Source organism: Phascolarctos cinereus, unplaced genomic scaffold (assembly GCF_003287225.1).
Source record: "Phascolarctos cinereus isolate Bilbo 61053 unplaced genomic scaffold, phaCin_HiC Scaffold_1;HRSCAF=81, whole genome shotgun sequence".
Taxonomy (NCBI): domain Eukaryota; kingdom Metazoa; phylum Chordata; class Mammalia; order Diprotodontia; family Phascolarctidae; genus Phascolarctos; species Phascolarctos cinereus.
Window position 1 is genome coordinate 233,507,925 of NW_027555514.1, and position 15,810 is coordinate 233,523,734.

The 15,810-nt window shown below is 40.6% G+C and overlaps 1 protein-coding gene across 6 annotated transcripts in view; it reads right to left on the minus strand.

The window, feature by feature from the left end:
* SAXO6 (stabilizer of axonemal microtubules 6) overlaps positions 1–13,659 on the minus strand; it is a 36,368-nt gene extending 22,709 nt beyond the window's left edge. For 3 of the 6 annotated variants that reach the window (XM_078146187.1, XM_078146186.1, XM_078146183.1), the window contains exons 1-3: positions 13,510–13,659; positions 10,496–10,610; positions 7,376–7,752 (exon numbers count right to left, since the gene is read on the minus strand). In XM_078146187.1, the coding sequence (XP_078002313.1) occupies positions 7,376–7,752; positions 10,496–10,610; positions 13,510–13,527 (510 nt within the window). In that variant the 5' untranslated portion in view covers positions 13,528–13,659. Of the gene's footprint in view, positions 1–6,273; positions 6,415–6,685; positions 7,313–7,375; positions 7,753–10,495; positions 10,611–13,509 lie in introns of those variants that run through there. The other 3 variants (XM_078146182.1, XM_020990214.2, XM_020990220.2) reach the window with 2 other exon arrangements.
* Positions 13,660–15,810: the final 2,151 nt, after the last annotated feature.

Here is a 15,810-nt window from a genome sequence, read left to right on the forward strand (position 1 = left end):
GATATGATCTCAATATGATGCTCAACATATTACTCTTTTGGAATTAGAGTAACATTCTTCTGAGGACATAGATAAAGCCAGACAGAGAAAGCATTTATTAAGCAATGCCAGGCATTGTTAAGCCCTGGTGATGTAAATATGAAGCAACAACACAGCCCCTACTTTTGGGTAGTTTTCAATCTAAAACCCCCAGTACAGGCTCATTCTCTAGGTTGTAGCCAACTGCTGAGAACCCTTGATTTTATACATTGACGTGGACTGTTTATCCTTAAAGACATTGCCTTTCAGATGGCAACATCATTACGTCTTATCATGACAAGAAGGTCCTTGAAGAACTTCAGCACAGCCACATTAGAAGTGACAATCAGGTCATCAGTTCAGCCACTTCATTTTATTACCGTGTTAACTAAAGCTCGAAGTAGTTAAGCAATTTCTTTAAGGTCAAGTTTTGCTCATATTCAAGTACTGCTGGTTTTTTAACAGTTAGAACATTTATAAAATGCTGTTATCTTTCTGAGTTTCAGAGCACTTTAATTTTCAACAATTATGAATTTACTACAAAGAAGAGAAATTTCTCTAAGGTGCAATTAATATTGCTGATATTCCCAAGAAAATACATGACATGTATACTGAGGCAACCCATATGCATTACACTAAATGAGATGCTGTGTGCTGTACCTTTCCTCAAAAGAATGGAACAGCAATTGCTGTGACCATGGTTTTTGGTTTTGTTCTTTTTTTTTCTAATTTACATTCTGTCTGTACTCATGGCTCCTAGAAAGCCATGATATGCTATTTTTCAAGTAGACTAAACCATCATATATCCAATTAAGAATAAGATATAGAAAATGGTAGTTAAAAAGGATAAGAAATGATAAACACCTTCACAGGGGATTCAATTTCAGGATTTTCATTCTCTTTCAAATCATACTTATATCTTCTTTGTTTGGAGACAAACCTTTGAAATTCCTCTTGTATTCAGTTTCAGGGATAGTTACGTCAACTTTGAATGGTGGAACAGATTTATTTTTATTTAAAAAAACCTTAAAATAAGAACAACAAAGTTATTTTTCCTATTTTGAAGGGTCAACCACGCAAAAATTAGATCTCTAAGAATAGACAATAAAATACAACAGAATGTTATGGCTAGAAGGAAACATAAAGATAATTCATCCAACCCTTCTAATTTTTAACACGAGAAAAGTGAAGACCAGAAAAGCAATATAACTTGTCTAAGGTTATCCAACTAGTTAATGGCTGAGCCAGGAACTAGACACAGGTCTCCTGACTCAGAATCTAACACACTTTTCACTACACCAAACTGATAAGAGATTAAGTTACTGCACACAAAACTGTATTTGTTTTCCATTATACTTCCATTCACATGCCAAGAAGCTAATACCCAAAGATTGGCATGCGTTAATACATCTGTTCTGTTCTGTCCTCAGACTAATACTTTAAATTATAATTACTATTAAGGGCTGTCAGCACATCACCATAATGCTGAAAGACAATAAAATGTATTTGTTTGCTTTTTTCTTCCCAAAATGATGAAGGGGTAAAAGGGGGGTTCCACCCCACTGCCCCAATCTACTTCTGCTCTCCCCCTTCCTACTTACTTCTCAGCCTCTTACAATTTGGCTTCTTACAGCACCACTCTACTGAAACCTGTGTCTCCAAGGTCACCAGTACCTCTTTTGGTCTTTTCTCATTTCGCATAGTTGTTTTACCTTTCTGCAGCTTTCGACATGTTCAAAACCCTTTCCTCTTAACAGACTCTTTTCCCTTGGTTTCCATGACACTACTCTTTCCTATTTATCCTACCTGTCTGTACTTTCTCAGCCTCCTTTGCTGAATCATCATTCATCTCCCACTTTTTCAGCTTATATCCCAAATTTCTATCCTGGGCCTTCCCCATTTCATTCTCTCTGTGGTTTCAATTATCTTGATATAAATGACTACCAAATCAACAAATTCAGCCCTAATCTCTAGGAGCCTTATCAAAAACTGCCTTTTGGCATATAATGGGTGCTTAATAAATCCTTATTATTGATTGATTTTGGACATCTCTACCTAGACTTAATGTCCTTTTGGCATCTCAAACTCAATACATACAAATTAGAACTCATTATCTTTTCATCAAGGTTCCCACCTTAGGAGTCCTCAGCTCTTCCCTTCACTCTCCCTTAGCTCCCACCCTCTCATAGCTATGGTTTGTCAGTTCTCCATCCTCAATAGCTCTCAAATCTATCCCCTTCTCTCCATTCACACCACCACTACCCAAGCATGGACCCTACTCATCTCTTGCCTGGATCACTGTAGTAGGCTCCTAACTGGTTCCACTCCCACCATCCCCACACTCCCATCCCCTCACCCCTCTCTTCACTCCACCCTCCACATGGCTGCCAAAGGGATATGCCTGAAGTACAGGCATGACTTCCTAGGACAAAAGCAGACTCCTCAGCTGGCATTGAAAACCCTTCATAATCTGGCCCCATTCTGCCTAAATTGTCCATCATCCCCTCATTCATTCTACACTCCAGTAAACCAGCCTGCTCACTGTTCTCTGGAGACAACATTGATCTCCTACCTCTGTGCCTTGGCCTATGCTACCTCCATGCTTGAAATGCTCTCCCTCCCCTCTTGGAACTCCTGGCTCCCTTCAAGGTACAGAGTGACAGCCACCTCCTTTAAGAAGCTTTCCCCAGTTGTTAGTGCCCCACCAGAAATTATCTATACTCGCGCGCACACACATCCTGCATTTACTCATCTGTAATCATATTTTAATGGGCAGCTGGGTGGCACAGTGGATCTAGCCAGGCCTAGAGTCAGGAAAGACCTGCATTTAAATATGGCCTCATATACTAGCAATGTAATCCTGGGCAAGTCACTTAACCCTGGTTTGCCTCAGTTCCTCATCTGTAAAATGAGCTGGAGAAGGAAATGACAAACTACTCCAATATCTTTGCCAAGAAAACACCAAAATGGGGTCACAAAGAGTTGGACACAACTGAACAACAACAAAATCAGGGCAGCTAGGTAGCACCGGGAAAAGAACACTGGGCCTGGAGTCAAGAAACCTGAGTTCAAATCTGGCTTCAGACACTTCTTAGCTGTCTGACCCTGGGCAAGTCATCTAACCCTGTTTGCCTCTATAAAATGAGCTGGAGAAGGAAATGGCAAACCACTCCAGTATCTCTGCCAAGAAAATTCCAAGTAGGGTCACGAAGAGTTGGACATGACTGAAATAACTCAATAGCAACAACAGTCATGTTTTGTCTGTCTCCTCCATAGAACATAAACTCCCAAAGGCAGGGACTCTCAATTTTGTCTCTTTCAAATAGCGACTAGCACAGTGCCTGACACAGAGCCGGTGCTTACTAAGTACATATTGAGTGACTGATTTTCCCAAAACTGACCTTCCTCCTAACTTCTCTACTTCTCTTAAGGACCACCCTATTAATCACCCAGTCACTTTTGGAGCCATCCTGATTCCTTCTCCTACCCCCTACATCCAATCACTTGCCAAGTCTTCTGATTCTGTTTCTACATCTTTCACCTCCAATCCCTTCTTTCTACTCACCTGCCAGCCCCCTAATCTAGGACTTCATCACCTCAGGCCTGGAATATGACAAGAACCTCCCAACAGGTCTCTCAGTTTCTAGTCTCTCCTTTCAAGCCATCCTCTGTGGAGCTGCCAAAATAAATCTAACCACGTCACTCCTGTGTTCAAAAGTCTTCAGTGGCTCCCTGCTGCCTCTGGAATAACACAAACTCTAGCTAGTATTTAAAGTGCTTCACAATCTGACTCCAACCTACTCTTCCAGGCTTTTTCTTTTTTTTTATGCTACCTCCTCCCCAGCTCCCTCTTACCACCTCCCCTTCTTATACTCTACCTTCAAGGCAAATTGGTCTACAAACTGTTCCCTGGAGCTCAACATTACCTCTCTCGACCTGGCTCCTTCCTCTTCACAAGCTCTCACATTCAACAGCCCACCTGAGGTGCCAAGAACCTCCACAAAACCTTCCCTGATCTGTACTTGTACTTAGGTGAATGAATCCATCTTATCCCCAAGTATTTTCCCATTATGTTAATTTTGACCTGATCTCACTTCTTAAAAATCAGAAATGGGGATGAGTTGTATAGGAGGAGGACAGCTGAAATAAACTACTTCTGTTATTTTATTCAAACCTCACAACAATAAGTAACAACAGTAAGTGGGTACTTTTATTATCCCCATTTTATAGACTAGGAAGCTGAGCCTGAGAGAGGCAGAGTCTAACAAATACTAGAGTCTTAACAAATGTCTGTTAAACTGAACTACAGTGTGCTAACTCCTGAAGACAAGAGTGAAAGAAACAACGTATTAGACAGGTAACAGAAATGCCGACCAAACACAATCTATTCATCATCTGACAAACGGCCAATCCAGCTAATGAAAATGAGCGGTGATGAATACCCGCTACTTCAAGGATTGTTGTTACAAGGTCATGCAATCCTGATAGCTTAAAGCTGGAAAGGACCTTTGGAAGACAAAAGAAATTGAGGTCCCCTGAGTTAAAGTGATGGGCCACTTTACATAGCTAGCCTCTGGACAAACCATCTAATTCAGTCCCTTCATTTTAAATAAGAAAAAACTGAGGCCCAGGGAGGTGAACTTTCAGGCCCTTCTAGCTCTCATATTCTGAGTCTGAATTTAATGACAGAATTCAGATTAGAACCTGAACTTTGGACTCGTAGATTTCAGGGTTCTTTCCACCATAACATGCTCTCTCTCAAAAAAAAAATTAACTCATTTGCAAGCTTTGTACTTTTATTTATTCATTCTCTTAGGTGTTTTTTTTTCATTTCCTGCAACAGTATTTTAAACACTGCAGCAGTATTTATTTAAATCATAATTTGCTCACTGCAATCAATAAGGAAACATACTTGTATTTGAAAGCTTAAACAACTCTTATAATTTGTTTAATTTTTATCTTAAATTAAAACAACTTACATTAGGCAAGAAAAAAATTTTTTTTCATATTTCTATCCTTTGCATCTAATACTCTTTTTGCAAATATCAGAGTCTGACTTGCATTTTTACTATATAGTTTAAGTTTCTAATATGAAAAAACAAGCACAGGAGGTATGAAGTTCAATGTATAAAATTGGGAGATTCTGATAAAAAACAAGCACAGGAGGTATGAAGTTCAATGTATAAAATTGGGAGATTCTGATATTTATTTGTACTTCAAAAACATTATTTCTTGATAAAGTCCGAATCTAAGTATAGTCTGTAGTGATCTGGTATTTTATAACCCCAGGGATTTCTTAACTAAAGGCCTCATGGTTAACTTACAAATTTGTATATGGCATCTTTTCAGAAAACAGGCTTTTGGCATTAATAAAGTTTATTTACAAACTCACTGTCAACTTCTTTCACACAGCTCTCTAATATGTACACAGATTTCAGAAACTGATATGGCTTCAAATGAAATACCAAATTTAACTCCAAAAAAACTCCTTTAGACCCTTGTCTAATGACAAGGATGAAATTAATACCCAAGACAATGGTAATGATTCATTTCGTTCATTCTAAGGAAACAACATTGACTTAACCCAATTTTTTCATCAGCACATAAGCGTACTGAAGTAGCCACCAGATTTCTGACAAGTTCATCTCTAGTTTAAGGAACTCAAATAATTTACCTGGAAAATCTAAGAAACTGGACAGATGCAAAGTTTTCATTTTCTAACTTTCAAGTAAGATTTCTAATCTTGTCAGAAGATTTAATCTATTAGGACTTCTGTGAGTAGGTTTTTAAAAGGCATCTTATCACTTATGGAAAGCTTTATGTAAGTTAAATTTTTTGTACTGAACAATTTGCACTGAACAGTTATGACTAAAACAACAAACTAATACTAATAACTCCACAGTAGTTGCAACTGACAAGATTACTGCTCTAGGCACAACTAACAGCATTTCATTCCACTTCTAATTCTTGGGGGTTCTGAAGGTACAAAAGTATGCAGGGAAAAAATGAATATGAGGTCTGAGTATATTTACAAAAACAGAAGAAAAAGAAAATTAAGTCTCTGGAGAAATTTAAAGTAATAACAAAGAACACAACTCAGCAATTTAAAGCAACTTTAAACCAAAATTTTCACTTTCCTAGACTCTACTTCTTTTATACTTCAGTTTAGTTTTTTTAGGATCTCGGTCCCATGCTAACATGCATCTCTACATTGTAAAAAGTTACCGAATACTGTCAACCCATCCTTCAAGCTACCTGATCAGCTGCAAGAATTGGGGAGTTCTCCTTCGGGGTCTTCCATACAAATTGTCTTTGATATTCAGAATTTCTGAGGGAATGATATATGGGAGCAACAACAGGCAATCCTGCTTTCCTCCGTAGAATCCTGTCCAAATGCTTAAAAAAAAATTTTAATGTTTTATCCAAGTTTTTTAAAATATCCATCATTGATGCAATTGCCATTTAAATCAAATCATAATTTCCCCTCCCTAAAGCTATTAAGATTTTTCAAATCGAATAGTTACAATCCACTTAATAATGCCATTTGAATATCATGCTGGTATTTTAGTTAGGATTGACTCTTATTCGCAGGCCATCCAGTTGCTATCATTACATACTCAATCACCACCATGGACACTGCCCCCTGCCCACCAAGCTTCCCCATCACCTTTCTTGAGTCCCTCCTCCTTGTCTGTTTTCTCTGAGGGGCCACGGATTCTTCTCTAACACCATTTAGTGCTCTTCTATTGTCCCAATCAGCTGCAGACATGAAACTGGGAAGGAGCGCTCGAACAGGCAAAGGAACCCAGGAGATAGTGATATCCCTACAAGCGCTGCTACAAACCCCTTATGTGCGTGACAACAATCCGGCCCTGGCACGAGAAAGCAAGGCTGGCAATGATACTTGGGAGATCCAGCCAGTCCTCTCCTCCTTCCTCTCAGGGTTTTTGTCAATCAAGATTCTGTTTGCTTTCCTGTTGGTCCATGATAAGAAAGTGAAAGGGGGCTACTGAGAGGTCAACCCTTAAAGGACAGACCACAGTATCTGAATTCACCACCTGTGGAGAGAGGCTCCTACTCCCCTTCTGTCTCCATTTGATCTCTCTCTCAGGATTCAGATACCGATATGCAGTGAATAAAATCCGGAGGCAGACCCTCTACTGTTTTGTATCACTGACACAGATTCCTAAGTTTACGTGGATAATTGAGAGTCAAGGTTTAGAAATGATCCCTAACTAAGCCAAAGCCCAGCACAACACACAAAAAAGGTTTAGGTATGTATGCCAGTACTACTAGAACTACTATGAAGCTGAGATTTTTTTCTTTACTTTCCAGAAAACTAAGTGAAAATTCTTACCTGGTCATGGACATTTTCTGAAAGACCTTGAGAAGGCTTTTGTGGTTCTGCATTCCTGTTTGCTGGTGTGGGATCTGCAATCGCTTCTTTGTTATTATCCACAGGGTCAATGGCTTCTGCAACTCGAGAGTCAGCAGAATGAGATCGAACCCTCTTGGGCACTCTAAGGGCCTCAGCGGTTAAAATTCTTTCTTCATTCAGGTCATCTTTTTCTTTTGTTTCCTGCAGTTTGGGCACCTCTGGGACTTCAGGTTCTGGCAATACAACCAACTCATTCTCAGAGGCATCTTCTGCCTTCCACTCAAGGTATTTGGGAATTTCTGGGTCATAATAAGGAACTCTTTTCTTTGAGATAAAACTTGGTTCTTTCGTGATTCCTGTAAAACAGAATCAATAATAAGAATACTTAGGTGATTCTAATGTCATAACGATGACACAAATTTGTATGAGGAAAGGAAGAGAAATTCAAGTATAAATGCTTATTTGAATTTTAAAGAGTCTTAAGGCAAACTAAATAAGGATTTTTCAAAGTAAAACCTAGCCTAAGAAATATAAGTCCTGGAAGTCTTCTCTGAAAAAGAAAACGAAATTAGTGTCATGCTGTTCCAGTCAGCTGTGATAGGCACCAAGGTCATGACATCATACACTTGGCAAGTCAAAAAGGACATGTTGCCACAGTTTCTAATTGTTTTTCCTGGCTACTTCATAAAAACAATTGGCTCTGGTGCTGTTCAAATTTGAACCTTTTCAAAAGGCTTTCTTATGCAGATTAGTCAGAGAAAAGTAAATATTCCAAGACAAGAAGAGATTCTCAAAAGAGATTCTGAAATCTCCTTCTCCTTGAACAGCTGATACCACTGCAGTGAATTCTGTCTGATGAATCTATTTTAATAGAACAAACTTTTTTAAAAAAACAAACAGAATTTACAGATTGAGAATCTTAGTCACAAAACAAACCAAAATTGTCCAAATTTGGGGGAAGCTCTTTAGCTTTAAAAAAGATAACTTTACCATGTGGAGAAGTTCAGAGATCATAAATCTAGAGCTTGAAGGCACCCTAAAAGCTGTGCAAGTCTGATCCGACCCCTTAATTTTATAGTTGGGGAAACTAGCATAGAGACTAAATGATTTGCCCAAGAACATACAGGATTTAATTCCAAATTCTCTGTTTTCAAGTAATCAAGAAGTGAAAGAAAAGTGGGCAGAAACGTGATGGTGGAGAGAAAGTTAGTGAGTTGGTCAGGGTACTGTTACTGCCTCTAAGTGACCATATAAAATATGATCCAAAACAAAAAGTGTCTCTGCACCCACTCAGAACACTGGGTCTAGAGACAAAGGATTCCCATGGCAATGGTGGCTCTGTTCTTTACCAACAACACGACCTGGGCCATGTCAGTGGTTTCTGTACATGACAAAGCCAGCTTCCACTTCTTCATCTATAAAAGGAAGGATGTGGACTACACGATTCCTAAGGTGCCTCCAGCTCTAAATTCTACAATCAGTAGTTCTTGTGTTTCTGAGTTGGGGCAACTCCCTATGGCAATGAAGGAACAAAAGGGAGTTTTTCCAAGCGTCAGCAGGCAACATACAAAGAAAGGAGAGTTTGCTCTTACCTCCTAATGCCTCTGGGAATAGAGCTTAAAAAGGGAGCTGGCAGAAAAGGAAAAGGTAAGAACAGAGAGCCCCAGAAAAAGTTCTTGGAATTTTTATTTGACATTTTCCTACCTCCCTTTCTCCAAACTTCTAAGATCCTTAACAATCCCAGGCCTCTAGGGTTCTCACACTGTCCAAGCTCCCTTTCATTATAATATCCCATCTAGGCTTGTCTTGCCTCCCCCAACATCACCAATAATCCCAAATTATCTGTCCCTTCTCCACACTCTCCTCTACTTGTCCACCCCCCCCAACAACTCTTACCCTTCCACCTAAAATCTAATTGAGGTCATCTCAGTTTAAGAAGGTAATCTGACCAAACTAATTCAACCCAAAGGTATAGATTACCAAATAGAGTTTCCCCTTGTCACCCCAACTAAAGTCTGCATTTTTAGGACATTTATTTGGGCTTGATAATTTACCAAAGACTCCAACCGACAGAATTTCAAGCAGTCTAAGTAACACCTATCAGAGTCATACACTGATGTCTCACCATGGCATACATGTAAAACTGAGGTCTTGAAAGTTTGCCAGTAGAACAAGCTCTAGCAGGTCCTAGCAAGATGAAAAAACTTTTAATCTCTAGCACTGAAAAGAACTGTGTTTCTCATAATTGAGAGAACCAATCTAAATTCAAATAGGCTGGCCATAGCTACTTGGACCATCTAGCAAGGCATAGAAGAGTTGCCATTTGCATTCAATACCAAAAAATAAAATAAAATCACACAGCCTTTCAATCATTTAAGTATGACTAAGACAAGACAGCATTCAGAACCTATTTTTGAGCAAGCAATCCATTCTCAACACTGCCAGAAGTATAGAAGCCTAACTGCCCCTGGTTAGTGATATGGGTTCTATTCTCCCCTTTCCCAAGATAATCTCAGGAATCCTCTCTGATTTAATCTGTTAAAGCTCTCCATTTCCCCGGCTCCTGTTCTGTTACCCTGGGACCAAGGTCATCCAATAAGACACAGCCTAAAGCATGTTTTCCCAGGCTTCCAAACAGGAAAACCACCTCCCATTCCTGTCCCTATCCCAGCATGGGAAAGTCTTATCTGATATAGGGAGTTGGGGGACAAGCACAGCAGACCTTTCCACCTAACCCTGGCTCAACTCTGCTCCCTAAAGCCTCAACTTCACAGTTGCTCATGTAACAATGTCATCTGATAGCAACTTGCAAAAATTACACAAAACACTGGTTGCAATACAAGTAAAAATCGCCATTTGCTACTGCTTTGCAGATATTCACATGCCTCTATATGCGGCAGAGTATTCTGATGTTTATAAATTAATGTCATTTAAGTTAACATCAACTACATCAAATTCACATATGTCAACCAGGACAACCATAAGAACTTTGGGAAGACCTCACAATTTATAAAATGCAAAGCCAAAATGACGTGTGATTTTGCCCAGTAAGAAAAAAATGTGCACAAATTATAATAGCCATCAACTTCTAAAACTTACCTATTTGATCTGATCGAAGTCCAGCCCATGGACTTTTTTGACTTTCCGGAGAATTACTTAACTCTGAGAGATGTGATTTCTTCCACAGAAAATTTCTTTGGTATTCACTCAGACCCTGCAAAACACAAAGATGTATAGGATTGATACTCAGAGACTTTGTAAACAAACACATTAAGTATTACTTCTGAACCTTTAAAAAAATTTCAAATCTCAGAATTAGTAATCAAATACAAAAGCTCTCTCTTTGACAACTCTGTAACAGGAAGTTAAATGCATTCCTTCATGGCAGGTTATCATTACTATGAGACTATTTTTACTTACTAATTCAAGATTTGGTAGTGGTATATTCTTCTATGAGAAGTCTTTCTTGAGTCCCCCTATTTATTATCATTCTCTCCCCCATCAGCTAATCTTCATTTTACTTTCTTGTTTACATTCCTCAGCAGAAAGTAAGCTCCTTAAGGGTAGGCACTATGTATTCTTTTTCATCTTTGACTCTCTAGTGCCTTGCACATGGTAGCAACTTTACTATTCTTGTTGAATTTAACTAATCAATCCTTGTTGAAGCATCCACTAGATAACAGGATCTATGTGATATATGGTGCAGTAGGGCAAAGGTTTAGAACTATAAGGACACACCTCCCTAAGTAGAAGGAGAAGACACCCTGTTTTTCATCAGTTGTGTTTTAAAGGGCAAATGATCCCTACAGCTAGTCTAGCACATTACCCAAATTCTAAAAAGCATAAGAAAATATGATTCTCTATCTGAATCTCCATTTCTGAAAAAATTGAAAATGCAGAGGATCTGAGGTTTAGAGATGGAAAAAACCAGAGTCTTGGACTATCTGACCCAATCTCGTTTTACAGATGAGGAGACAGGTCTAGATATGGGAAGTTGATTGCCCAAAGTCATGCATTTAAGTGGCAGAGCAAGCATCAGAATGTAGGACCTCTAAGTCCGAATGCAGCACCGTCTCCAATACACCAGGCAGCAGCCTCTGCCTATTTCAAAAGTTTTGGCAGGCAGGTTATTTTACTTAAGCTAAGGAAATGACAGAACTCAATTTTACCAATGAGATATCAAATGATAACAATAATAATAGCTGGAATTTATATAGTGCTTTTAATTTTTGCACAGTACTTCACATACATATACACACAGCCAAATATGTACACGCACATACAAGATGTCCCAAAAATCTTAGTGCATTGTAAGTTTTAATGCCTATTAAACTACTTTTTTTTAAGCTTTATACTGCACCAAGACTTTTGGGACATTCTTTCTGTAGAAACACACATTTTATATACATTATATGTGACATACACATACATACAAATACAGCTAGGAGGCACAGTGCATAGAATATTGCACTAAGATTTGGGGGACACCCTAAATGTATATGTGTGTGTATGTATGTATGTATGTATCCACACACATATGTACACACGTGAATATAGGCATAGTGCATAAAAGACTGCATTAAGACTTTTGAGACACCTGGTATAGATGTGTACATCTACACATGCATGCATATATGTGTATTGTTTAAAAATATGCGTGCACACACAAATAGAGCTAGGTGGAATCATGCACATCAGATTACAATAAGACTTTTGGGACACCCTGTCTGTGTGTGTGTGTGTGTATGTGTATGTTTACATACATACATACACACACAGATACAGCTAGGTGATTGTATAGAAGGCTATACTAACACTTTGGGGACATTACATACATATATGTATTTGTGAAATGTGTATGCACGTGTATATAAGAGTACAGACACACAAACATAGGCAGGTGGCACAGGGCATAGAGAGCACTCGACTTGATGTTGGGAAGATCTCAGTCTTCCTGAATCCTGCCTCAGATACTTACTAGCAGTTGGACCCTAGCAAAGTCACTTAATTTCTCCTGCCCCTCAATTTCCCCAGCTGTAAAAAGAGGCTAATAATAGGACGGACCTTCCAGGGTTGTCGTGAAGATCAAATGAGATAATTGTAAAGCACTTAGCACAGCGCCTGGCACATAGTAATTGCTATGTAAGTGCTGACTGCTGTTATTATTATTACTATTAGTATTAAATGAGATATGTAAAGCTCTATGCAAACCATAAAGCACTATACAAATGGCAACTATTATCATCATCATTATTATTACTGGGGCAGCTAGGTGGCACCAGAGTGCATAGAGTGCCAGGCCTGGAGTCAGGAAGACTCACCTTCCCCAGTTCAAATCTGACCTCAGACACTTACTAGCTGTTTGACCCTGAGCAAGTCACTTTCACTCTATTTGCCTCAATTTCTCCATCTGTAAAATGAGTTGGGGAAGGAAACTGCAAATCGCTCTAGTATCTTTGCCAAGAAAACCCCAAATGGGGTCACAAAAAGTCAGATATGACTTAACAGCCACAAAATTATTATTTATTATTATTATTATTATGCAAGATGTCCTAAAAGTCAGAGTGCAGCTTTAAGCTTTAACAGCTTAAATTTTTTCTTTAAAGACCAAAACTGCACTCAGACTTTTGGGACACCCTGCATACACACATATTAACCTGATTTTATTACATATGCATATTATTATTATTATGTTACATATATTATACATGTATTTATCACGTGCGTTCTCTCCACTATGCCACCACACACACACACACACACACACACACACACACGCCCCCTAAAATATAATGATGCTCCAGGCAGTAACTGAAGTATCTTCCTGAAGAATTTGGAAAAGTTGCGGAGAAAACTATGCTGCTCAGGAGAAGGCCGAGCATGGAGGGGACGGGAAGCAGAGGACTGGACAGGCAGACCACCGAGTCCTTTCCCTAGCTCGGGCACTGGCCGGCTGCATCATCGAGGACACATGTCCGTTCCCGCCTCGGGGCCTCAGTTTCCTCGTCCGTAAAATGGGGCGCTGGCGCCCTAGGCACCTAGGACGCGGGGCTCCCCCGCCCTCCCCGGCCCGGCAGGCCCATGTCCCCCGACCCCGGCCCCCCGCAGCTTACCTTGAAGCGCACGGGCATGTCTCCGCCGCCCCCGGCGCCCCCGGGCCGCAGCCCTCCCTCCACCAGCGGACAGTTAACGGGACAAAGAGCCCCGTGGGCGGGGCGACGCGGTTCGTGCCCCTGACTAAGAGGCCCAGTCCAGCGTCCCCAACGACGCGCCGGCGCACTGCAGCCTGACACGCCCTTAAAATGCGGCCGTGTCCCGCCCCCCTCTCAGGCCGCTGAGCCAATTGCCAAGTGGGCTTTCCTCTCTGGGCCGCGAGTGTCAACCAATGGAGGCTCGGGAGGGCCGATGCTCCCGCCTTGCCTGCCTTCCCAAATCCGTAGCTCCAATGTCGATCACGCGGAGGGGCTTGAGCACCCGCCCATCGCTCACTCGGGTGGGCGGGGCTACCAGGAGAGCCAGGTTCCCGGGAAAGTTCGAACAAGTCTCCTTCTAGAGTTACCTAGCATCGTAAGCGGTCGTGCGCTTAGAGCTCTCGTCCCGCCCCACCCCCCGCAAAAAAAAGCCGTAGAGGTTCCCTAATGCTGCGGGGTTTAATCTGGAGTCCTGAACTGTTGTTGTATAATCCAGCCTCCCTGTGTGACGCTGGACAAATCACTTAACCTCAATTTCCTTACCTGTAAAACCGGGATGAGAATAATAGCACCTACCTCCCAGGGTAATGAAATAACGTTTGCAAATCATTTTGCAACCCTTAAAAATAATATATAAACGCTAGCTACTATATGAACATAATATTGTATATTTGAAATGCTAAATGAATGGTACTGATAATAAGTGCTTACAGAAGAAGGATTATAGCACCTGCCTTCTGGATAATTCCTCCAGTTTGCATTCTGGTCCTATGGAGTGGTTACACCATTTATAGCTCTTGAGCCACTACTAGTGTGCTTCCCATTAACTTTAGACTAATAAAAATAGGAGCTATATTCTCCCCATAAATTTCCCACAAATACACTATTATCCATGGAAAGAATGGGCACAAACTTTTAAATACGTCATCATAGGGAGTGAATGTAGTGAGTGACAAAGGCAATTCACAACTTCAGTACTGCTGGGCTTCCACGTCCTTTCCTTGTAGAGCGCTTATAAAGACGCTCCACCACCACCCCTGCACCCCGACCTTGAACTCCGTATCTCTGCTGGGCCAGTTACTCAGCTAGCCTCCCAAGGTCTGCTCTTTTCTGAAGAGTGATTCTCAGTTGCTAGGACTAGCTCTCTCTTGAGTCCATAAGCAGCTGCTCTCTTTTCTGCTGCCGGAGGTCCCACTCTGCAAGTAACTGCCTCTTTGGCAATTACTGTATGCTTGGAGAGTGGATGTCTGCTTCTGAATGGATGCATCTCAGCCGTGACTCAAGCTGACTCTCCAAGTACTGAATGGGGGTATCTCCTAATGGGTAAGGGCCGGTGCTGATACCATGATGGGCCAACATCCCATTGCTACTTTCTGGTATGGTCTCACTCCCAAACTATTAGAACCTGACCTGCAATTGACTGACTCCAGCCTTTGCAGGGGCATGTCCCCTGAATTCTATCACAGAAACATGTTCACACTGAAAAAAAAAAGTTAACACCCAGTCATTTGTGATTACATCAACTAAGCTGGGGTGGGGGGGAGACAGGGTGTAGAAGTAACAAATCCTCCCCCTTGCATGCACATACATTTACCATGAGCCCTCACTGCACTAGATGCTAAGATAAGAAAACAAAATGACATAGCCCTTGCCTTCGAAGGGCATCCCCAAAAACAGTAATAATAATAATTTTGTTGTTCAGTCGAGTCCAACTCTTGATGACCCAGTTAGGGGTTTTTCTTGGCAGAGACACTGGAGTGGTTTGCCATTTGCTTCTCCAGCTCATTTTACAGATGAGGAAACTGAGGCAAATAGTATTAAGTGACTTGCCCTTGTGTCTGAGACTGGATTGGAACTCAGGAAGATGAATCTTTCCTGATTTTAGGCCTCTATCCATTCTGTCTTAATAATAATAATAGCATTTATTAAATGCCTATTGTGTACAAGGCACTATGCTAAGCATTTAAAAATATTACCTCATTTGAGCCTCACAATGACTCTAAGAGTTAGGTAGTGATCTGTCACCCTGGTCCCGAAGAACAGAAGGACTAGTTGAGGAATAGGTGGAAAAAAGGTGTTTTTGTTGCAAAAAAAAAAATGGGCTATGAGCTATGTCTGAGGAACAGCTCAAAAATTTCACCTTCCCAATAAATTATCTTCTTCCAGAGCAGTCATAATATTAATAAGTTAGGACTTATTAAGCAGGTTCCATACCCCAGCCAC